Source organism: Anopheles gambiae, chromosome 3 (assembly GCF_943734735.2).
Source record: "Anopheles gambiae chromosome 3, idAnoGambNW_F1_1, whole genome shotgun sequence".
NCBI lineage: Eukaryota > Metazoa > Arthropoda > Insecta > Diptera > Culicidae > Anopheles > Anopheles gambiae.
The window spans coordinates 35,078,788-35,102,885 of NC_064602.1; the positions used below are offsets into that span (position 1 = coordinate 35,078,788).

General features: G+C 48.4%; 2 protein-coding genes across 5 annotated transcripts in view; one reads left to right on the plus strand and one right to left on the minus strand.

Annotated features, from left to right (window-relative positions):
• Positions 1 to 5,565: 5,565 nt before the first annotated feature.
• On the plus strand, positions 5,566 to 10,838 carry LOC1271389 (odorant receptor Or2-like). Its single transcript, XM_310172.4, has 6 exons — positions 5,566 to 8,248; positions 8,340 to 8,423; positions 8,617 to 9,035; positions 9,109 to 9,208; positions 9,270 to 9,479; positions 9,548 to 10,838. The coding sequence occupies exons 1-6, from the start codon at positions 8,036 to 8,038 to the stop codon at positions 9,647 to 9,649; spliced, it is 1,128 nt and encodes a 375-aa protein (XP_310172.3). The 5' UTR covers positions 5,566 to 8,035; the 3' UTR covers positions 9,650 to 10,838.
• A 1,358-nt stretch (positions 10,839 to 12,196) lies between these two features.
• LOC1271388 (uncharacterized) overlaps positions 12,197 to 24,098 on the minus strand; it is a 53,891-nt gene continuing 41,989 nt past the window's right edge. For all 4 annotated transcript variants that reach the window (XM_061654783.1, XM_061654782.1, XM_061654781.1 and 1 more), the window contains one exon: positions 12,197 to 19,642. In XM_061654783.1, coding sequence (XP_061510767.1) covers positions 14,487 to 19,544 — 5,058 coding nt within the window. In that variant the 5' untranslated portion in view covers positions 19,545 to 19,642 and the 3' untranslated portion in view covers positions 12,197 to 14,486. The remainder of the gene's footprint in view (positions 19,643 to 24,098) is intronic.

The following is a 24,098-nucleotide window of genomic DNA, read 5'->3' on the forward strand; positions in this document are numbered from 1 at the left end:
TTGGAATGTCGGACACTGTACGATGTGATTTCCCGGTTGGTTGAATCGATTTCTGAGCCTGCATTTGTGGCCGTTAATCAAAAGAGGATACAAGCACACACACACACACTGATCCACCCAAAACCTCCCACCGCAAAGGAGTTATGAGAACGTGCGCTGAATGCGCGTACAAACACACGATTACAAACGTCCGATTGGAGCGTTTTTAGATAGCTATTCTCATTTGCTCCCTCCCTGCAGGGTGCGGCTTGCATTATGGGGAAATATTTATCAAAGCAAACAGTTCCCCTCTCCCCCAATACGCTGCCCTAGAATCGTGTCTTTTTTCCATCGTGACCATCGACGCAGCACAGTAATGGTAGGGTGGTTGGGATGAGCAGTTTGTTTTTGCACTGCTGTAAAATTAATTTCCCACGAGCACAGTAGGGTCAGTTTGTGGTGGTGGTGGTGGCTATAACGATATCCCTTGGCTTGTGTCCCTGGTTTAGAACGCGGCACGCAGTGTGCGCTTAGACGGTGAAGCAGGAGCCAGTGGGCACGGAGGTGGTTTTATCAGTGAACTTCCAATTAATTATAGTTAAACAGTGGTTGTTCCCGGTTGCCCACGCTGCCAGCCCCCCGGTAACTGCGAAGGAGCGGTTTGGTTGAATTTGTTCAAGCGTCCTGCTTCCCACGGACCCGCACCCGGAGCGACCGGGGCTTTCGCTGACGCTTCATTGGCACGTTTGGCCCGGCCCGCCCGAGAGATTCCCGCAAGATCGGGCACCATTATTGACGTTATCGGACATCATCACGGGTACACCTCCTCCACCACCAGCAGCAGCATTGGCGGAAGGCGGTTCAGGCGGTATTTTTCTAGCCTCATTCAAATACACACCATTCTAGCACGATCTGAAAGCGAGACAGAGAGATGAAGAGCACCAGCAAGCGAGAGAATGACACTGAAGGGCACAAAGCACACTGTTTACAAACCATCAGTTTTACGCGCAGTCCCATCATAAGCATCACAAAACAAGCTGTCAGCAATGTTCTCATTCGACCCGTCTCGCACAGCCTCCCAGCGATACACACACACACACACACACACACACAGACACACGGGACAGTTGCATGGAACACGCGCGTAAAAACTCCCAATCACCGGGTTTCGATCTTTTGCATGCGAACAAATAATGGCCTTTACCACCCCGTGTGCACAAATATTCGAAAGAAATTTTGACGGCCATCCCTCCTGTCTCTTCCTGCAAGGGTCGTAGCGTGCAGTGCAGGTCGTTAGCGAACGGCGCTTCATCTTGTCCGGCGGGGTAGCAACAAAAAAGCCCATCCGAGTATCGTCCATTATCATCCGACCATCGTTGCCGGTCGTGTTGCCCCACCACACGGTAGACCCGGGCGCTATTTTTCAGCTCAGCCGAATAAAAGGATCCCAGACCCGCCTTGGCCTTACAGCGGCCAAACCACCTGTGCTGCCCGACGCGGAGGCACAGTTTTTGACAAATTGCACCGAAAAGTTCAATACGTAGTGAGGCTGAGAGCCACCGTAACTCCAGGAAAGGTTACACACGAATGGTGGAAAGGCCACCGTGGACAAGCGCTTCGGCCCAGCGGAAGCGGACTGGTGGTGGCAATAAATTAACGAAATTATCATACCATTCCGGATGGCGGGAGTAAGGGAAAGGACACTCATGTTTCATTGTTTGTTGCGCTGGCAATGGAGTTTTAATGGTCCGTCGGGTAATGGACGGGGAGGAAAGAATGAGTTGTGGACATTGATTTTGCTGTTGTTATTATCAGGTGCAAATACACAAGCTCCCGAAACAGAGGCGTGTAAACAGAGGCGAAAAGACTTGTTCTGTATACCCGATTGCATACTGTTAGGCGCGAGAAGTAATCTTTAATGTATTTTCTCATTCAATTGACAAAACTTACATTAAAACGCCTAAATGTATGCAATATATCTCATTTAAGCATGAATATCTCTTCTAACAAGCTAACTCCAACTGAATAGTATCTTATCGATATTGCCTGCAGCTCCTATTACAAAGCCAATCGATCGTTTATGATCCTTCGTATTCAGAAAACACGATTTCATGATCGTTAACCAAACACGCCACAACCTCGTCTGCTGGAATAATGACCACTGTGGCACTGTTGTGTTTATTTCCACTCAATTGACCTGCGATATGTAGCGCTGCACCTCCATGTCCAAGACCATCGATTTTCCTTCACCCGACTATCAAAACAATGTCAGTGTGTCGTCAGTGTTTTTGGGGGCGGATTTTTTTAGCTGTCCACCCTCTGTGACACCGAGAATCGAAGTGAACACGCAGTGAGTATGCGTTTGTGTGCTTGTACGCCCTCATGCTCAATAAAACCGTCCCGCTGCTGCGTAATGAACACGCGGGTACGCCACTCGGTACGCGTAAAAGCACTTTCCTTTCCGCGCTGGATGGAATGAAAATGTGCCACCACACCAGCACCAACGACATTTCTCAACAAAAACCCACACACACACATACGCACACAGATACACATGAGTTTTCGTGTTGTGTTGGGAAAACAAAACCTCCACCATCGGTCGTGCCCGTGATGGTTTTGCTGAATCAGTTGGCAGCGATGGAATCAGTCAGAGCCGCGCTACCCGCGTGCGGTGTGCTTTATTCCACGTTTTGCACCAAATGCGCGAGTACTGTTGAACGACTTGACGACATGTTTCGGTTCGGTGTCGAGCGAAATGGTACCGGGCTGGTGGGTGGAATCCCCCATTCCTGCCTGGCTAATGAGTAGCAGGAGCAGCAGCAGCAGTGGCAGCAGTGGTAGGGTGTAGCGTTTTAGCTCCTCGAGCCTACTGGCGTACCGGAAGTTTGTCGGCGCGTATGAGACGCAACGCAACAGCAGCTTCCGCCTTTTTCGGCGCGCACACAATTAGTTAATTTGCCCAGTGGGATTGTGGCACAGGGGCAGGGGGGGGGGGGGGGGGGGGGTCGCAGATGGGTGGGTTTGCAAAACAGAAAATGTGGAAAAAGTTTTCCATCCCGTTTAGCTGTTGACTGATTTCAGCGTGTTTCGAAGGATTGACGGAGTGCGGGCAGGATTCGTTTTGGGGAAAAAGAATGGAAATGGAACAATGGTAGCAGCGGTCGTTGATTGCTTTGTGTGTGTGTGTCGCGTAGGGTAATGAACGTACCGTACATGAGCTGTTTGCTGCTCCACGGATAGCGTTACATATTTCGGTGTTTGAGAAGCTGATCCTTCCTTCCTGTAGTGCTACAATTTGGATCAAGCAGCTTTTCGCACTTAAACTACACGTTACAAAGGCTTAGCTTCATTGACGTTTAAATGTGTTAAAAAATCAATAATAAAATAAGTCAGTAAACATTTGATAAACAAAAGAGATGATCCAGTGACGGCAAAAAACAAGGACCGATGGTGCTATGGTTTATTGGATAAACGCAAGCTAAGTTTAGCTAAGCTACAAAGCTCGTAGAGCTGTAAAGCGCCTGAAAGTATGCACAATAATTTAAAACGTTTCGTACCGCTCATTCCACTCACAGCGACTCAAAATCTAGTTGGAATTTATTTTAATCAAATATTGCATACATTTCGGCGTTATGTTCCACTCTGAAAGGTAATTTTACGAGCAATTCAGCTTTTTTTGTATCTATCTTAACGATTGTGAACGACCTACCAAAGAGACATATATATCTTTGGAAAGTTACATATTTTTAGACTTCATAATAATTTCTAACCTAACACTCTTTCAAAACTAAAACATTGTACTTTGCAATGCTAACGAATAACATCCCTACATTTCCCAAATTCCAAACAAAGTACAATGTAGCTAATGTCTCCCATGCGGAAGTAAGCAACGTACTTAAGCACAACAATTTACACCCTATAGCGAATTATTCCTACACCATAGCCACAAGATAACACTCCCAATACGGCACGACTTTGGAGCATTCGCATCAGCCACACAACCGCTGCCAGTGTGACTGTGAAAATCTAAAATCTAATTTGTTGCCCGTCAGTCTGCCACCAATAACCGGAGAGACCGTTAGGCGAGGAGGGAAGGGGGGGGATGATTTTATGCACCATCAAAAAGCATCCTCCCGGTGGGATGTTGATGTTGATGGGATTTCATTGCGTTCCAGTTGCGTTTGCGGAGTTCGTTTGCAATATTACATTCGCTTTTACATTTTACCATGATTCAGCTGTACATCAAAAGCTGGTTGTGAATAAAACACGGCCGTCGCGGCAACTTTTGGCGTGCTGGTTATAGGTTCACTCCGTAGTCGTAGTCGCCCTCCAACGAGTCGGTTCCGGTTTTGTGCTCGTGCCAGCTGCCCGGTCCAAAAGCGCCCGGCGACAAGCGAAGGCTCCATAATTCATGCTTAACGACAGCTGAAAGAAATAACCTCTCCGCTTGCTATTTCTGTTCGAACTGGCTGCGCTATCGCGTTGGATGCTCGGGGTGCGTCATCGGTCTAGACGCTGACTTTGACAGCGGTCCAACGTTAGTTTGTAATATTTCTTGTAAAACCAAATTTCGATGGCATTTTAAGGGTCTTCGCTTTTTTTTAATTAAAAGCAGTTTCACCACTTTCAATACAGCATCCAAAAACGGTGAAATAAATAGTTTTACAACTGAAGCATTGCAAACCACCGGTTTCGGACAGAATCAACGTTATTTCTTCTTGTGGCAAAGTGTAACGGCTCGGAGAAATAATACTTTGCCGGGCAAAGTTTTCCTAGAAAACGTGCAAACTTTGCTACGGCTTCATAAGATTGCACCCGCGCGCAGGCAACCTTCCACAACCGATACAATGTATCCGAGGTCTCTGTGTGTGTGTGTGTGTGTGTGTGTGTGTGTGTGTGTGTGTGTGTGTGTGAGTGTCATTTAGTGCTCAGCATCTCAGAATGCCAATGCATCGCCCGACCCCCGACGAGCGCTAAATGAAGCAGCGCTGCAAAACCCCGTAACGGAGGCCAACCTTCCATTAGCAGTGCTCGAACGGGGAAAGTAAATTAAAGGAAAGCAAAGCATCGTACGTAAAAAAAACGATAACTTTTTGCCAACCAACTATCCACTTTTCCGGATTATGCCTTTCAAACACGAAACGCTGCAACACTCGATCCTAGCTCACCAGCCATCACGATCACCATCGTCATCATCGTCGTCGTCGTCATCAGTTCAAGAGTCGTCCGTAGTGCGGCGGAATTTCATGACGGGACGGCGGTCCCTCACTTTATGGGCAACTGTTTCAAGTTTAATAATTGAAGCTGAAGTTCGTCCGAACTCAGAACTCGGTCGGGCAGCGACAGGGCACGGGAAACCTTGACAAACATTCCAAGAATCGCTCTTGCACCGATGCCCGCTGCTGCGTGGTTACACTTAATGTGGTTTGGGATTTTCATGCTGCCGCTGCCGTGTTCCTCTAATGGACCAGAGGCTTTGCTGCCCCAATGGCTCGAAATCTCCGGATGCCGAATGGTGGGATTTAGATACGATTGCGCTGCTGCTGGTTTGGTTATTTGTCGGTATGTATTTTTGTGCGTTTGTTTGCTTGTGTGTGGGTTGCTTAATTGCTTATCCCCGGTGGAATTCGCTGCAAGTAATCTTCTTCAAACCATAATAATATGATGCCGCTTTTGGTATGCTTTGATGTTTTTCCTCCAACCACGCTGCACAGCTCTCCCAGTGGATGGTTGAATGTTTCAAGGCTTAAAAAAAAGCCAACTTCACTGTAATCGATCAAATTGGACATTCCTGTACACTCGCTCTCTTTCACGCCACACAACTTCGTTGCAGTGGTTTACTCGTTGCGGCATACTTCGATAATGACATCAACACCCACTCGCATCGCTTGCTATGATTGACTTTTTCAATTCGCAATCCTGCAATTCGATACCGAAATTATAAGTCAGGCGTAATCGTATCGTCAGGTGGGGCACAGGACAGGGCAAGGAAATGGAATGCAGTTTTCGGCTGAACGGGAAGGGGACATAAAACACATCCAGTGTAGTAGTGTGTATGCATTGGGGAATAATTTTGCGCCAATAAAAATGTGGCGCGAGGAGGAACGCAGTTTGAGCAGGAAACTGCAGTTCCGACCGACGGTTTTCGGTACGGTTCGTTGAGCGCAAGGTTCATTGCGCTACGGATTGATAATTGTAAAGCGAATACGCATTACGCGTGCTGGCCCAATCCCGCGAACCCATGAACGGTTGCAATTATGCGATTGAACATTTTGTAATTTTCATTGATTGCAGCGCACTGCCGGTGCCACGGAAATCGTTCATTGAATCGTTCTGAAAGCTCGCGAAGCTTCTAAATGTACGTCCAGAAACGCGTAGTTCCACGAAAAAGGGCTCTCGGGATACACGGATAGCGCCAGCGCTATGTTTCGCCTCGATGCGCACCAGCCGAATGGAGCGTTTCAAATGCAAACAAATTGAATTTGTGCGCCTTGCGCTAATCGATTGCTACAAACAGTTCCCGAGAAGCGAGACACTTCGATTAAATGATGCTTTTAAAGCGCTCGTTTTGGTCTTTTTGCTGTCCAACTTCAGCAGTGCACAAGAGAAGCGTTTCTTTACTTTCTTTTATCTTTTTTTTGTAAAGCCAAACACCGTTGCGGTTTTGTCACACAGTGTGCTGTACGTGGCGTGTGTTTCACCACCACCGTCTTTTGCGTTGGATTTTCTCATGTCCAAATATATTAACCACCGAGACCGAAGTGACGTTAATTGTTGGCTTTCGCCGGCGTTATGCTACGACAACACGTCAAGCAGCAAAAGGGGGAAAAAGGGGAGTGTTCAAAAATACGACAACACCGCAAACCGTTTAAAGGGTGCGATAGGAGGGTGGGGCTGGAAAAATAAAACTCCCGACCCAGGCGGCAGAATCGTAGAATGGTTCGGTAAAAATTAAATTAAGTGTTTATCAAGGTTTTGCTGAGCTAGTTGCATACAGTTAGGGGTAATCGGTAACAATGAAATCGCTTTGAAATATGTAATTTGTATTTAATTAAATTTTTCATTTTAAATATAAAAAAATCCTATTGAAGCGCCAAAAAGTATGCTACCCACTCAACAGGAACATTAAAATGCGCCTAAAAGTATGCAATTTGCATGAAAAGAACATATTTTATTTTTATCAAAAATTTCAAATTGAAACGCCCGGAAGTATGCAATACGACAAGATAATCTTATCTCAAAACAGAAGGAATATGCTTACTAACAAGGTGTCGTCACCTGGGAATGTTTATAAAAGCATGAAAAAAAGGATAATAGCGCTTGACACTGGAAACCACCAATTATCGAATAAGGATACCGTGTACAGCCGTCCGCTCGCGAGCCTTTATCCATCCCTGGCGGCTTCAGCAACCTGCACCACCACTTCACGGGTAAAAGTATCCCTAATTGGACGGTATCCCCTTGTGTAGGGAGAATCATTTTGAATATCAAAAGAAGAGGGGGGAACCTATCGTCCGTCTCCAGCACTTCTCGTGTGCACTTTCCGCCCGAAAGTGGAAAAAGTGAAGAAGCGAAAGCTGCTACACGTGAACCAGTGGCCAGAAGGTTTAATTCTTCCCCGTTTCATCTAATTCATTACCGCGGGAACATGAGCGCGAGAAATTTGTTACGGGCAAAAGGGGTGAGAGATTTTCCACCGACCACGGTCCCACGGTCAGGAGCCGACAAGGGCCGTCCCACCGGCGGCCGGGCTAGCATTTATGAAACCCTCGGTGATGAATTTTTCATTCCGTTTGCTGCTTCCCGTTTGTTCCATACGCTTGGCATAGCAGGTGTGTGGAGAAGGCCTGGGTCGCGTGTGAGAGAAATGGAAAACTCGTTTAAAAGCAGCTCGTACGAACACTTTCGGCATCATTCCCTAAGTGGTTTTTAATAACTTCATTCGGACTACGAGCAGTGCTGACTGGTTGCTGGAGCTGACAAAATTTCGGACTCTAGGGGTGTGCCTGAAAATTAGAAGAACCAAAAAAAAAGCAAGAAGTCCCAGCGACGACAAATGGAGGTCCTCAACTGTCCGCTACTGTCGGTGAATGTGCGCGTGTGGCGCTTCTGGTCATTCGTGCTGGTGCACAACTGGCGACGGTACATCAGCATCATCCCGGTGACGGCGCTGAACGTGTTCATGTTTGCCGACCTGTACCGGGCCTGGGGCAACATCGAGGAGGTCATTATTAATGCTTATTTTGCGGTGCTCTATTTCAACGCGGTGGTAAGTGCATTCCGGGTCCGGGCGAAGCTCTGGGGGAACTCCGATCAGGGGTTGATTAATTTGCGGGTTTCGGTTGCGGTTTCACATGCAGCTGCGCACGCTGATACTGGTGTACAATCGGGACAAGTACGAGTCATTCCTGGCCGGTGCGGCCAGCGTGTACGAGGAAATACGAGTAAGTGAAAGTTACCTTTTCCGCAAACGGATCAAAGCGGGCGATAGGGAAGAAATTCGAACTGTATTGCATACCTTCGGGCGCTTACACATGCTCGAGCAGCAATCGAGGAGTGAGCGATACATTTCGCCTGCAGCTATGCAATTGATTGTAGCATTTTAGCAAGCCGTTTGCCTAAAAATTTCTTTTTAAGGCTATCAACGATGACGTCATCAGTAAACTCGTCTCAACGTACACTAAAAGGGCACGCTTCCTGTCCATCTCCAACCTGGCGCTCGGTGCGTTCATCAGTGGGTGTTTCGTTGTGTACCCACTGTTTACCGGGCAGCGGGGCCTACCGTACGGGATGTTCATACCGGGCGTGAACAATTTCGACTCACCGCAGTACGAAATCTTCTACATCACCCAGCTGGTGCTGACGTTCCCCGGGTGCTGTATGTACATTCCGTACACGAGCTTCTTCGCCTCGAGCACCCTGTTCGGGCTGGTGCAGATCAAAACGTTGCAGCATCAGCTGAAAACCTTCCGCAGCTCGGAAATGCTCAACGAAAGCACGGTGGTGCTCAACCGAAAGCTTCAGAAGCTGATCGAAGATCACAAGCGAATCATTCGGTAGGTTGTGTTGTGTTTTAAGAGGGATAGAATCGTATCATAAGTAATCAGTTTTTGTGTGTTTTAATTTTAGCTATGTGCAAGATCTTAACGATCTGGTGACCTACATCTGTCTGATAGAGTTCCTGTCGTTCGGATTAATGCTGTGCGCGCTGCTGTTCTTACTTAATATTGTAATTTTCTACTTCCAACCAACGAGCAAAGCAGCATTCACTGTTTGTTTTCCCCTTTCAGATCAGTGTGATGGCTCAGATCGTTATCGTTGGAGCGTACATTTTCATGATCCTCACACAAATATTTGCCTTCTACTGGCACTCGAACGAGGTGCGGGAGGAAAGCATGGCCATCGCACAGGCCTCGTACAGCGGACCGTGGCTGAATGTGGATGACACTATTAAAAAGAAGCTTCTCATGATGACGATCCGTGCCCAGCGTCCACTAGAGGTATTTACAACCCGGAAAAGTATCAATGCTTCACAGGCTACACTTGTCTACTTATTCCTATCGAACAGATCACAGTCGGTAACGTGTATCCGATGACGCTGGAAATGTTTCAATCACTGCTGAATGCGTCCTATTCGTACTTTACGCTTCTGAGAAGAGTTTACAATTAAAAGATGGCAATGATAGCATAAGCTTAACGCGATAAGTTTAGAAGCATAGTACGCCCACCAACGCCCACCCACATACTTACAACTTTACACTTTAATAACCACAAAAAAGGCTACGGGAGCCCAGTAAAGAGCAGGCAGGAAGACTAAAAGCCACCGAAAATCGTGATAAATCATCCAGCCAGCTCATCATCGTCAGCATCGCTCCACCTTTCTGTTTGGTGATAAATTCATCCCGATGGTGCAAGTTTTGAGTCCCTAAACTTTGCTCTTAATCTCCACTTCAAGCATGAAGTGCTTCTTTTGTGTGGGCGTTGATTACGTGATACGATTATTGTTCGGTTGTTACTTTTCATTCTTGGCGTGTGCTGTGGACGGTTTCCGATTATTTGCCGGCTTTGCATACGCACGCTGGCCGGTGGCATTTTTTTAATGGAAGTGTATGAGAGTGAAGTGTCGCAGTTGATGCTATTAATTACACTGTGTAGTGTGTGCACGTTGGTACAGTTTTGATATTCATCACTTCAATTTTCAATGCTATTTTACAAGCAAATTGAAATGCAGATGCATATTTTTGTGATTTTTTGAACACCTCATCTGCTGAGAAAATATTCTTATTATCTTCAAAGAGAGATCCAATCCGCACCAACGAACAAAGCAAAAAAAGGATCTCGTGATTCATCAATTCAGCATGGCACCATCATTCAGTTGTTTGAAATATTGCATACAAATGTTGATGTACGCTTTATGGAATGGTTAGCTTTATGGCTGTGCTTTTATGGTACCTCCACATGAAATATTTCAGCCAAGGGTGTTGCGAGGATGTAGAATCCCGCCATGCAAATGACAGCGATTTGCGAGGGCGCGCAAGAGCTCGCACGCCATACAAGTTTACAGCCCCAGAGCCTTCGCATTGAAGAGATTGCGAGCCTAGGCAGTTTTTTCGTCCTTAGTTTTAACAGTTATAATTATAGCACCCCAAGAACAGGTACAACAGTGTTATTTGTACCATACTAAACACCTCAATTTTGACATTTTATTTTGCAAAAATCCACAATAATTGAAATAGTGATCTTTTTGACGAAAAACACCGCAAAAAAATTATAAATACATAATAAATACTATTTAACATACCATAAAATTTCGAGCAGATGATACTACTCGTAACCCTCGCAATGTTTAACGGGATTGTAAGCAGAAAATCTTATATTTTAATAGATTAAAACTGGTAGATTAAAATAAATTTGGATTAATATTATTGGTAATATTTAGAGCAGTTTTATGTATTAATTGCTTTTCGATACATGAATGTTTCAAGTTAGAGACTAAGGCAGAAAGACTCACCTTTTGAATGCTGTGCTAGCTTAACACTCTGAGCGCTGTGTGGCTCGTTTTGGAATCACAGCTTTGTTCACTGTCCTTCTCTAGGATTGGTCAGCAGCAGGAAGAAAGAGTGAGCGCAGATTGTAGAAACGGCATCGTATGTGAGGATCGGAAAGAGAGCGAACGATCGTAAGCCAATGAAACGCTCTCATTGCTTACTTATCTTTTACTGTGTTCTCCGCATAAAACTAATGCAAAATACCAACGCCTAGAGTGTTAACAATGTGTTCCTTATAAATAATGTATATTCAAATCATTTTTTAAATGAAAACATAATATTTCTCAAATTTATATTAAGTAATTGTTTAATTGTTTAATTGTTTATTTCTCGTTCCATGGATAACAGTGATCCGTGTGAATGTTCTCAAGTGTAATATTAGTTTAAAATAAGTAGAAAGATAAACTTAACAACTCGTTTCTAAGGCAGTTTTTGAAGGATTGCACTGATGTTCCAAAATCAAACAGATGGCGAACTTCGTTAAACTCCCTAATCATGGAGTTTTGGGGGTCTCTAGATCCATATCCAGTTCGACTACGGTTCAGGGTAAGTAACGAACGAGAACGAAGCTGAACAGCAGGCGCGTAAAAGTTTAACTGCTGGAGCAGGGATGAACAGTCGATGTTACTTTGCAGTAAACCAGCCACAAACAGTTGTTGCGCGGTACGGCGTCTGATGTGGAGCGGTTGCAGTCCGAGAAGCTGAAGTCGCGTTTCATAAGGTGGTAACTGACTGCCAGCTGGTCAAGGTAACAAGCGTGTTGCGTATCGGGATAAGCGACGCTGTATCGATTCCATTCTCTCAGAAAGTGTTTGGGTTGAGGGCTTCCAGACAATACAGGCGTATTCGAGTACCCGGCGGATAATATCGCAGACCGGATAATACCGCTTAATACGCTAGACATATAATACATGTCTTGTCTTGTGATATGACATAATCGCTGAAAATTCTGTGCGTTAAACAATCTGTTGTATACACCGTTTTATAGCAGGACCTCATTTGAATGCAAACCCCTTCATCAGGATGCGTGCAACGTTTCAGTGCAACATTTCACCATCGCACCTGTAGCAACGCAAACCACCATGCGTCTCCATTGGATTTATTTAAACATTTCTCAATTACATAAAAACCCTTTTTCGCAAAATAACTCACACACACTCTCCAATGGCTCTGTATTATCAAAAAACAATACGTTTATTTCATTATGCACGTCAGACATACACACACACGCACGCTCACGGCCTTGCACGTCTCGGTAATGATGGGTTTCGCTGATTCACACGTGTTGTGCCATTGCTACGTTTTTGCTCCGCGATCGACCACAAACGACACGCACACACACACACTCTCATGTCTGAATGTTTTATATTTATCAGCGGAAAAAGAGGAAGGGGGGGAGTTTATTCTAGACAAGTATCGTACAAACTGGAGTGCGTAACCTACCATCCACCCACCATTCCTTCAGCCTATTTACCACGCTAGTTTCAGTGATACAGTGGTGTGTGTGTGTGTGGATGTGTATTTGTGTTCCAATTTTCAACCAATAAGTACATCGCACAAGTAAAGGGAGGACCGATTGCTTTGATCGGTATGCTAGTTTCATTTTGTCACCTTTCCTCTCTGGCCCTTTTCTCTCCTTCCCTCTCCTTATTTTCGGCTCTCTATTCTATACAATAAATATTCCACCATCCGGTGTGTAAGTTGCATGTGTGCACGGATGTGTGTGTGTGTGTGAGCAATTTCTTAGCCCCGTTTGCTATCGCTCCTGCTAGCCTTCATGTTTGCAGTAAAGTATAAGTAATGCGCTCTAAAAAACACTTTGCTACAAAAAAAAGTACTAAACCACGGCAGAACCGGTGTCGATCGAGTGTAGAAATTAAACAGAAAAACAAAACCTACATAATGGCCACATGAACGGTACTATTTACTACTATTACCACTTTGTACAATTGTTGTCTCATCCTTCTTATGGCATATTGTATAATGGGGCTCATACACACACGCACGCACACACATGTAGATGAAATCAAATAAAAACCAAGAAAAAGTAAGGAAATCTAACACAACTGGATTGGCACATAATTATGGTTTGCTAATACATCCTACCACTCTATATCTCTATATGTATATATCCCTTCGACCGGTGTATGTATATATAGTTTAAAAAATAGCACGTGAACTAAAATGGCCTTACGTTTGCAGCATCTATACAAGCAAACGGATGAAATCTTAACTACAGCTCCTTGCAAACACACACACGCACACAGACGGGATGAAACTAGCGGTACTGCGGTGAAGGAACGACGAGCCAGAGTGTCGGTGTGAAAGAAAAAGCGTGTGTGATTGCTACCATAAAGTACAAAAAAAAAAACAAAAAACAAAAAACAAAGTCACAAAAAACCATTTGCACTATCACCTGGAATGTCCTAGGACAGCGTTTCTGTGTGTTCGAGCGAGTGATTCGGTGGTCGCTCTACTAACTCTTTCCCCATATTTAAGTTGATATTTACAACGTTGATGTACCATTTACTCTTCTCCTCGCTGTATGTAAGTACTTGAAAATGGAGCCTTGTTTTGTTGGGGGGGGGGGGGGGGGAAGAAATTGATTTCATGTGGTTACTTTCACTCTACTTCCTTCTTTTGCTTTCTTCTATCTTCTATCTGTGATAACAAAACACAGCAACACACACACATACACTCACGCACATGGGAGCACAAATTGATCGCTGTCACTAAGTCACGGGGGAAGGGAGGGCTTCTCTACAAACGCTTATACTATGGGTGCAGGCTAAGGGGCACCGGATTCATCTAGGATGACACTTACTTAAGGGTTACATAGTTTACTCCTCCACACGCCTGACACCACCCTCAAACTTTCAATTACACATTTGAGCTACAGAAACATTAAGTTAAATACAAATAAAGTAAAAAAACGGTAAAACCTAACCCTACTGAAATTGCTGCTATTTTTGCTTCTTCGCCTAACGATTGCTCGTCTTTTTACAACTCCGGTCTACTGCTCGGAAACGGATAGACAGGGAAAATAAAAGGAATTGAACAAAAAAAAAAGAAATACATTTATGGCACACATCTTGCTGTTGCACTTGTCCCTTAAGCTACTAGGCGGTACTATAAAACAATTGAAATCGTTCGCTCGCTCTCCTCCTCCTCCTCTCTATCTTTTGCTCTTGTGCTTCTCAGTTGTTGCTGCAAAATTACAAATAAATAAATTCATTTTGCTTGGTATAATTCACTCTTCCCTTCGTCCTCCTATCTTACTCCACTTTTTAAGCACTACTACATACACCTAAAACAAAACATTTTTCCCCCAATTATGAAACGAATTCTTGTATAAAAACACACATTTGCACGTGTGCTTCTACTGCCATCCATACCACAAATAAATACAACACGTTTATCCTAACACAAACAATAAAAAAAAAAAAAAACATAACACGCCTACTCCTCCACGAGCCGCGCCTCCAGAAAGTGGAAGATCTCCTTGTACGCCTTCACGCGAGCGATCATGAGCGGGGTCAGCTGCTTGTGGTTCGTCGGGTTCGCCCGCGCTCCATACTTCCCGACCAGCAACTTCACGATGTTGATATGGTTGTGCTGTGTGGCGACGTACAGCAGCGTGTTGCCGTACGCGTCCTGCTCGTTCGCATCGAACTGCTGGTAGTGCTCGAGCAGATAGTCCAGCACCTCCTCGTGGTTTTCCTGCACCAGGTAGAGCAGCACCGGCGGATCACTGTTGCGCAGCCGCTCGATGCTCGCCCCATTGTTGAGCAGTATCCGCACCAGGGGTAGATTGTTGCTGACCACCGCCCGGATCAAGGGTGTTTCCCCGTTGTAGTTTAGCTCATCGATCGAACATTTGTGGTCCAGCAGCAGCTGCACCAGCCGCACATTGCCGCGCTGCACCGCCAGATGCAGCGGTGTCGCCCCGGTCCGATTCTTCGCGTTGATTTGCGCCCCGGCTCGAATAAGATCGCGCGCCATCTCGACCTGATCCCGCTCCACGCAGACGTGCAGCGCCGTTTGACAGAACTCATCGCGATGGTTCACGTGCCTGGCGCCCCGCTCGATCAGCAACCGCACAATGTCGCGCGACTCGGCGCACACCGCGTTGATAAAGCACAGCGGCGCACTGTTCACGTCGACGCCGCGCCGCAACAGCAGCTCCAGCATGCGCAAGTTCCCATTCCGGATCGCCATATTGATCGGCTGAAAGTCGGAACTGAGCGCACCGCCGATCGAAGCCTCCTGCCGGAACAAACACCGCACCAGCCGCCCGTTGTTCGTGTACAGGGCGAACGCGAGCGCATTCAGCCCATACTCCCCGCAAGCGTCCGTACTGGCGCCGCCCTCCTCGAGCAGTATCCTTGCCGACCGTACGTATCCCTCCTTGCAAGCCACATGCAGCGGACTGTTCTTCACCAGATTGCAGTTGTTCACGATCTTGCGCAGCCCGGGCAGCGTCAGCAGATAGCGCAGGATGCGACACCGATCGAACCCGGCCGCCACGTGCAGCACGTTGTTGCAGTTCGAGTAGATGCGGCTCGGATCGACCTTGCACTCCTCGATCAGGTACCGCAACACGTCCTCGTTGTCGTACTCGATCGACCGGTGCAGCAGACACAGCTCACCCGAGAAAGCGGTCAGCTCGGTGGCAGCATCGATCGTCTGCCGTACAACCGAGCGTGGATTGCCGTACTGAATCAACCAGTAGACCGGCAGCTTCTCGTCCTCACTCATCACGTTCAGACTGACCTTTGCACCGACCAGCACCCGCACGATGTCGAGCAGATTCAAGCGAGCCGCCAGATTCAGTGCGCTGTACTTCATGCTGCATAGAGCGTTCAGTTGCTTCCGGGACATCTTTCCAATGAGATGCTCAACCGCCGCGAGGTTGCCTGCGTTCACCAGCTTGTGCAGAATGGTCATCCCGTTCCCATCGGCTCGACTCCAATCGTAGTCGTGCATTCCGGTCAGCAACTCCCGTACGAACCGATGATCCTCGGAGTTCACAAACAGATGCAGCTCGTCGGACGCGTTGAAACGTTTCAGATGCTTCCGGAACAGCGCCACATCCCCGTGGAACAGACAGAGATACAGCACCAGCATGCGGTGATCTGACTCTTTCATCTCCTCCAAACGCTCGTCTAAAAAGTGAGACTTTGCGGTGCGCCGTAGAAGATACTGCAGCAGCTGGGTACGTTCGCTGTTTTGCGGAACGCCCGTCAGCAGGTCGATCATGGCACGGAAGTCACCCGCAATGGCTGCATCGATCAGCCCGTACCGGCACGATTCGTTGGGCATCAGTGCGCCCAGCAGTTGGCCATCGATCGCCACACCTTTCTGGACCTGTTGGCGCAAGGCGCTTACGTTAATGCTGCCCGAACGGACCGCTTCGAACAGGGCTTGCTGTTGCTCGATCCACTGCAACCGGGAGGCGTACTTTTGCGCCCAACAGGACACCGACTTGCAGCTAGCAGTGGGTGGTTCACCGCTGTACAGCTGAAATGCGCGCTGCTTGAACGCGAGCACGTTCAGGAAGATCGTGGCGGAAGACTTGCGCGTGACTGCCTCGAGCACGAGCGATTCATGGCCTCCCGCAAGGAAACCCTTCAGCCGGCAGCCACTCAACACGGTCGATTGGAAGTTCCAGTGCATTGGTTCAATCCGCCCAACCGTGGTGAGAATTTCGAGCAGTTCGACCAGTCCGTACTCGAGCGCGAACTGCACCGCCGGCGGCAGTTCCTCGATCGCTTCCGAAACCGTCTCCACATCCGTACAGTCAAACTTTTCCAACATTTCCATCACCTCATTCACGCGCGAGTCGAACAGCTCTTGCAGCAGCTCCTCGTCCTGTTTTCGATGCGCCTGCAGCTGCCCGGCCTCCAGTGCCAGTCCCTTCGTGCGAAAGAACTCCTCCACCGTTTTGTAGCGCTGCTGGAGCAGAAAGATGTTGCCGTAGCTCGTGCGACTCAACCGTTCGTGCAGCTGCTCGAACTCTTCGTCGCTGAGCGGTGGGGCGCTGAGGTCCTGTAGCATCTTGCGGGTAAACTTGCCGTACCGAGCGGCCGGATCGTGCGCCGAAGCACACTCCCGGCGCCCCAAATTGATGCCAAACAGTCGGTCGGGATCCATCAGACGCTGCAGCTCCTCAAGATGGCGCACCACCTGCAGCGACTCCTCGTTCTCGCTCAAGCTACTGTACGGTCGGAGCAGCTCCTTCAGCGCCAGGTTTGCGTCGGAGATGGAGATCGAGCGCGAAATGTCGTACTTCTGGTAGGACTGGCGCAGATACGAATGCACCAGCCGGCGCACACAGCCAAAGTCCCCGTTCGCTTTCAGCGCCCGGTACACGGTCGCAAAGTTCGCGAGCGTGACGCGCAGCCGCGTCTGGTGGTACTGCATGTGGTAGAACCGGAAGTGGATGTTCTTCTCGATGAACGACAGCAGCTTCAGCTCGTTCGCCATGCCGAGGTACATCTTCTTCAGCTCCTGCACGATGCGGCCCGTTTCCCGCTCGTCGTAGAACACGTGCTCGAACTTGATGTGGCTCAGGGTGTGCAGATTGTACTCGCCGATGTAGCGGGCGTACGAGCGGAGCTGCGCCACGTTGCGCAACCGGTAAGCCGTCCCGAGGAACGTTTTGTACGCCTCGATCAGCTGGATGTGGATGGCGTACAGGCAGAACCTGTAGACGGGCTTCAGCCGGTCCTGGATCGTGCGGACCTGCTCCAGCGTGAGCGCTTTGCTGAGGAAATACTTCCCCACGGTACAGTGCGGCGTGAAGTTGTCGCGCAGATCGACCTGCTGCGGTGTGGTGCCGGTGTTGACCAGCGGGGAAAGCACATGATCGAGCAGATTGGTCAGCATGCGGGCGAAGGTCGGCCGCCGCAGGTTCGTCGCTTCCTCCCCAACCTGCCCAATGTACTGCAGGACGCGCTGGATCGCCATCGAGCAGAGCGACGCGTTCGCCTGATCGTCCAGATCGAGCACGAGCGCATTCTCCACGTAGTACGCAATCTGTTTGACCGTGTGCATCTGCCGGACCTGCTCGTACGTGCGCCGCAGCCGCCCGAACACGGCCCGGTTGCGGCGCCGCACCGCCCTGCCCGCGACCGATCCCTTCAGCTCCCGGGCGGCGACCTCGCGCTCGAGCAGCTTCACCTTGCCGCGGCTCAGCTCGGCCAGCTGGCGGGCGGCCCGAACCTTCGCGAGCAGTTCGCGCCTGCTCGCCACGTACGCCACCTGTCGCTTCGGGAGGCGGAGCTTCGGATGGGTCCGGTGCCAAAGCTGCCCGACCGTGAGCGCGGTCGTCCGCTGTTCGGCCCGCAGATAGGCGACGTAGTCCGCGACGCCCCATTTGCTGTCCTGCAGGGTGGTGAGCTCCCGGCGTCCCAGCTCACGCTGCACCAGCGCTTCGTCGGCGGGCGTGAGCGGCCCGTTGGACGTGGCGATACGGTGAAGCGCCTCGCAAGCGCGCTGTCTTCGTGCGACGTACTGTGACAGCTTCTGCTCGCGGATGCACGCGATGAGATCGAGCAGCAGCTGCGGCGTCCACTGGAACGATCGAACGGTAGGTTGATGGTGGTCGCTGGAGGGGCGCACCAGCACCTCCAGCTCCTCCGCCACTGCGCGCAAAAACCGCACCATCATGTGCTTGTTCAGCACGAGCTTGTACATCTCGAAGCCGGCGCTCTTCTCCAGTATCGCGAGCAGCACGCCGCACAGATAGCTCAGCTCGCCGACCGGCACCAGTTTCAGCTGTGGCCAACGCTCCACCCCATCCAGATAGTGCAAACACTCGCAGAGCGCCCGCAGCCGCACCACGAACCCATCGTCCAGATCGTTCAGGTTGTCCGGGTCGTACCGTTCGCTCAAGTATTTGGTATAGCTTAGCACTAACTCTACACGCCTATCAGCCTCTGTTTTGTTCGCTCCGGCCGCCGCTTTGCCCTTCACTGCCGCCCGCTTCGATCCAGCACCGCCACCGGGACGACCTTCGTAGCTGTGCGCGATCAGCTCGTACTCCAGAAAAACGCTCATCGACCGCTCGATCGGGACGCCCTTCACGCTCAGCTCGTCCAGTATGGAGGCGAACAGTTTCATCTTGGTGTGTATGTCGAACGCACGCTTCTCCAGAAATATCCGCAGCAGCTCCACCGACCCGCGGCGGATCAGCCGCCGCAGGCCCTCCTCGTCCGGCACACCGTCCAGCTCGCGGGACAGTGCAAACTCCGCCACATACTGGGACCCGTTCGCCAGGGCCAACTCCACCGGCGTCAGGTCGTCATGGTTGCGCAGATCGCAATCGGCGCCCGCCTCGATCAGCAGCTCGATCAGGCGCGTTTTGTTGTGCTTCGCGAGAACGGCCAGATGCAGCGCGCTGTTGCCATCGCAGGCCGCATCCTGGTAGTCCAGATCGGGGCTGGACCGTTCGAGCGTCGCCCGTACCGTCTCGTACTGGCCAAGCGCAATCGCTACCAGTAGGCTCTTCTCCATGGCTGACTGAGAGTGGGACTCGTTCGCTTCAAAAAACGATGCGGAGGTATCCGGGCTCAAGTCATTCCCGACGGTCGCTGAGCACTTCGATTGACGCACTGCAGGAGAGAAAGGCCGGAAGAAAAACAAAAGGAAACGTGGTTTAAATGCGGAGGAAAAACGTGGTTTATTGTGTACGGTGTAAAACAAGAGACGGATCCTTTCCGTTGTTCTTTTTCAGTCGCATTTCCGCGCAATAATTCACTGCGAGGAGGCAATGAATGCAATTGTAGCCCCAGCCCTGATGTTTTAGCTATTTTTACCAATGTCAACGAACTGCAGCCTCCAGCGTTTTGTGCGTACCAGGGCGAAAGAGCGAGTTTCATTCAAGCCGCAGTCGCATTCGCATTCATTCACATTCGTCCTGCACCGTTGCAATCGCCCTCCGAGAGGGTGAGGCCCGGTAGGATTGCACCATTAAGCAGCAAAAATTAATTTTACTCGTACACGCACAAACGCACTACAAACCCGAACGGTAAAGCCCTTGACAGGTCCCTCTGTCTCTCTCTCGCTATTCGCATGTATCATAAGAAGCATGACATGCGGAAACTTTACGCCCCAAAACCTTTACGCCAAATCGGGAGACGGTTTGAACCAGCGCAGCGGGGGACGGGACCTGGAAAATCAACGCACTTCATCATCGTTTTCCACGCGTTTCGCGTACGCATTTGCGCGCAGCACGCGGACCAAACCGCACACCAAATTCACTGTATCGTTTCGTGCTGCTGCTGTTACTGCTGCTACTGCTGCAAAAAAACAGGGAAGGTTACACCAGACCACGCCAAACCACGGGTGTACGCGAGGTGTTGTGTGCACACTCTCGGCATTTGCTTCTCGGGTTCCCAATCGACGTCTTTAGCGGGACGGATGAGGGATGTAGGGATCGTTCGGAGGAACGACACGGCACGGCAGCATAACTGTACCGGTTGTAAATATAGCCTTCCACGCCTGTTCCAAGGTGTGTGTGTGTGCCCGTGTTGAAGTGAGTAGGAAGCCAGCGAACGAGCACACGGTGACTGAACCATATCAATGAATGGAGCAGCAGCAGCAGCAGAAGTGAAGTTGAATGAATTTCTCCGCTCTATCTTGTTCGGTGAGGCACACGAAAGGAGGCACGCCCAAACGAACGATGGGTTGCAACAACTCCCCTTTTTTGCTGATGTAATTGACCCCCGTCCACTGGCACTTTGGGATAGGGAATGGACAACGGGAGCATTTCAAAAAGGGATCTGAACCAAAGATATTTGGATATTGCAATTAAGGAATATTGAAGATTGATATTAAGGCACATCTTCTCATTAACTTTTTTATGTTTGGGGGAATAATGATTCCGAAGGCTGGTATGAATCGTCGTTTTCAGGAGTTTAATTTGAAGAGCTGAAGGAATGACTTTAATTTATCATTTGGCTTAAACCCCTGAAATGATACAGACTACACGTCCAAGAAATGCGTCGCATTTAAGTCTTGCAGTGTCCCTAATTGACGATCTTTGATGAATGATCTATTGAAGCTTGCAAATTGTCTAGATTGTGATTATATTTAGGACTAGAAAGATATTTAAAATCTTGGAAATCAACTAAAATAACTAAAATCATATAGTAAGATGTTGATGTAATGACCATAGTTACGGATTTATAACAAATATAGACCATTAAGAGATGTATTTTTTCTGTAGGACTAACAAAAAGAAGATATCAAGATCATCAGTGGCGGATTTACACGAGTTGGAGGCTCTCAGCGGTCACACAAATGTAGGCCTTTCTGAAGTGTCGAGCGAGAAGTATGAGGAATTCTAAACTAAAGAAGAATTGAGAAGCAAATTTACTTGTGAGAGGGGCCTCGAAACCCCAGGACCCAAAGCGACTGCATAGTTTGCATAGTGCTTAACCCGCCCCAGAAGATCATGTAGCTTAGCAATGCAATGTCAGTCTCTTGTCAGGTTCAATGAAAACAGAGATGAATTGCAGAGATCAAACTCTAATCATAACAATTCAAAATTACTAATATTATAATGTGTGATAATTTTGATTCTGATACTTCGAAGACAACATTCCCAATAATGTATGAAATAGTTTCCAATGATATTACCAATTCTTGAATTGTCTATAAGATAAATAAGTTAATGTAATTAAAATATAGAATAAAAAATCAGACCTAAAGCGGTGAAATTTCTTAAAAGAATCCATCTTTGTGCAATAGTAGGTGCTAGATATTGTTTTTGGAACTTTCACGTGGTTTCTTTTTTTAACAATCATTAACATGCATTTAATCTTTTGTCTTTAAATTTATACAATTGAAGAATGCAAACAAATAGCAAAAAATCTTCACCAAACAATTTTGGAAAAATATGTAAAAGCAAGCAAACAAAAGACTAACCGTGTTAGCAATTACAGCTCAAGAAGTTTCTTGAACTACCTTCAGCTCCAGCTAATTTCAGTTCGTTTTTAACATTTAAATATGATATTATTTAAAATTTAGCAATTAGGAACAACGATGAGAGTAATCCGTTCGGATACTTCATTCAATAAGTCTGACTATTTTGCTACTTTCCAACACCATCCCACTGTGCCCTCGGCAATGGTGAGTGAAATGCGCAACTGAACATCGCGATCGCCCGGCCAAAACTAACTTCCAGCATATATCCATTAGCTCTCGCTCCCGGGCCTGTCACCTGTCAACCCGAAAGGTAAACTAAACAACGGCAACCCGACAAACGCACCAGACAACTGAGAGTGCCAACGGCCATCGAAACAAAGGCCTAGAACTGCCACCGAAGCCAAACGTGCGCCAAACCGAGTCGCTGCTCCGTGTCTAATGCTCACTTTGTGCCGTGAAGTACATCTTCGGTTCGGTCTGCTTAATGTTCGGTCGTCTCGCATGTATCGCCGCGGCGTCGTCTTTGCCGCTACACACAAACACACACAGCAAAAAACACGGTTACCAAATCTTCGCACGCGGAGTTCGCATGGAGCAAACGGCACACAGCAGACTCACACACAACGCCGGCAGATCAGAAAACATCTGTTTTATTTAAACTCATTTAGTTCAGAAAATATTTCCGGTTAGAGCACGGCGGCACGACGTTCACTGCACGCTTTGTCTTTCGCACAAAACACGACGTGATGCGAGCCGGCTTCTCGAGACAATGGTGGGCCTTTTGTTGTCTTACCCGCTACCACGAGAGAAATGCAAACAACGGTGGCAGCGGCTGCACAGTTCTCGGTCCCCTTTCGGGAGGACAGTTACACTCGTTTACATGTTCATAATCACCCTTCACGAAAGATCGTTACTGCTTTTGCCACCTCCGCACTTGGAGACAAACATACGACCCAGTGGCCCCAGCCCCAGCCCATTGTGTGTGGTCGGTTGGGCGGGCGGGAGGCGCACACTCCAAACCGAAAACAATAGCGGCCAGTGTGTGAGTGTGAGGAGCGTGTGTTGTAAAGACAATCATCGCGACATGATGACGGCGGCGGATGTGATCTTCCTTTCGTGTTGTGCACAGGGGTGTGGGATCCCCGGGAGGATGTTGGAATTGGTAACACTTTCCTGCCACGCTACCACTTACATCACATTTCACAAACGACCCAGTGGCGTGTCTGTCTTTCGTTTCGTCCGCCCCAGTAGAAGCAACACGAGGACCATCGCCATGAAAGACGGGGCCAGAATTGTTTTGGAAAGTGTATTAAGAAACAAAAAAACAGCTCTGTCGTACGAGCTTGCTTCTTCGCTCTGTCTCAAGAATTGATGACCGCGCTGGGGACGTTAAGAACGAAGAAAACAAGAGCATCGCACAAGCGTCGCCCGGATGCGTTTGCACAACAGCAACAGCGGCAGCATCTGTGAATGAGCGCCGCTGAGCCAGGAGAATAATAATAATCAACACATTGTTTAAAGCCGCGGGGCACGTTGATGGGTCCCCGGGACCGGACCCGCCACGTTTGATCTTATCCCCCCTCCCGCTTACAACGGAGACGCGAAAGTAGGAGCCCCGCCTCGGCATTCTTCTTCCACTCCAAAGGCGCGATGATTGTGTGTGCTGAAAAATGATGTTTTTCGATCGCAACCGAAGAAGGGTGAGCTGTCGCACGGTCGTGCGATTCACCCTCAAAGGGGTAGTTTGCTAGCGAAGGAGAATAAGATGTTTATCTAGCCGCCGATGGCCATCCACCATCGCTGTATTCAAAACAATGGTTCGTGTTTGTGTTCGCGCATTTGTTTTGTGTGTTAGGCGCGCTCTGGCTCGCAATGGGGGATGGAGACGGACGGAGCGATAATGTTCGGACATTTGTTTTTTGTTTTGTTTTTTGCACGCGCTTGCCCTAAGCGCAGCAGAAGATGCTTTTGATCGTGCACGATGTTGGTAGTTTTTTTTTTTTGCTCCAAGAGCTAACGAATAATAATGGCGAACATGTTTCGCTGGCGGAATGTTTTCGAGTTTCTGGTCAAAGCGCAACATGTTTTCAGGGCAAGATCAAACAAGAATTCTAATTATTTCCCACACAAGAAGCATGT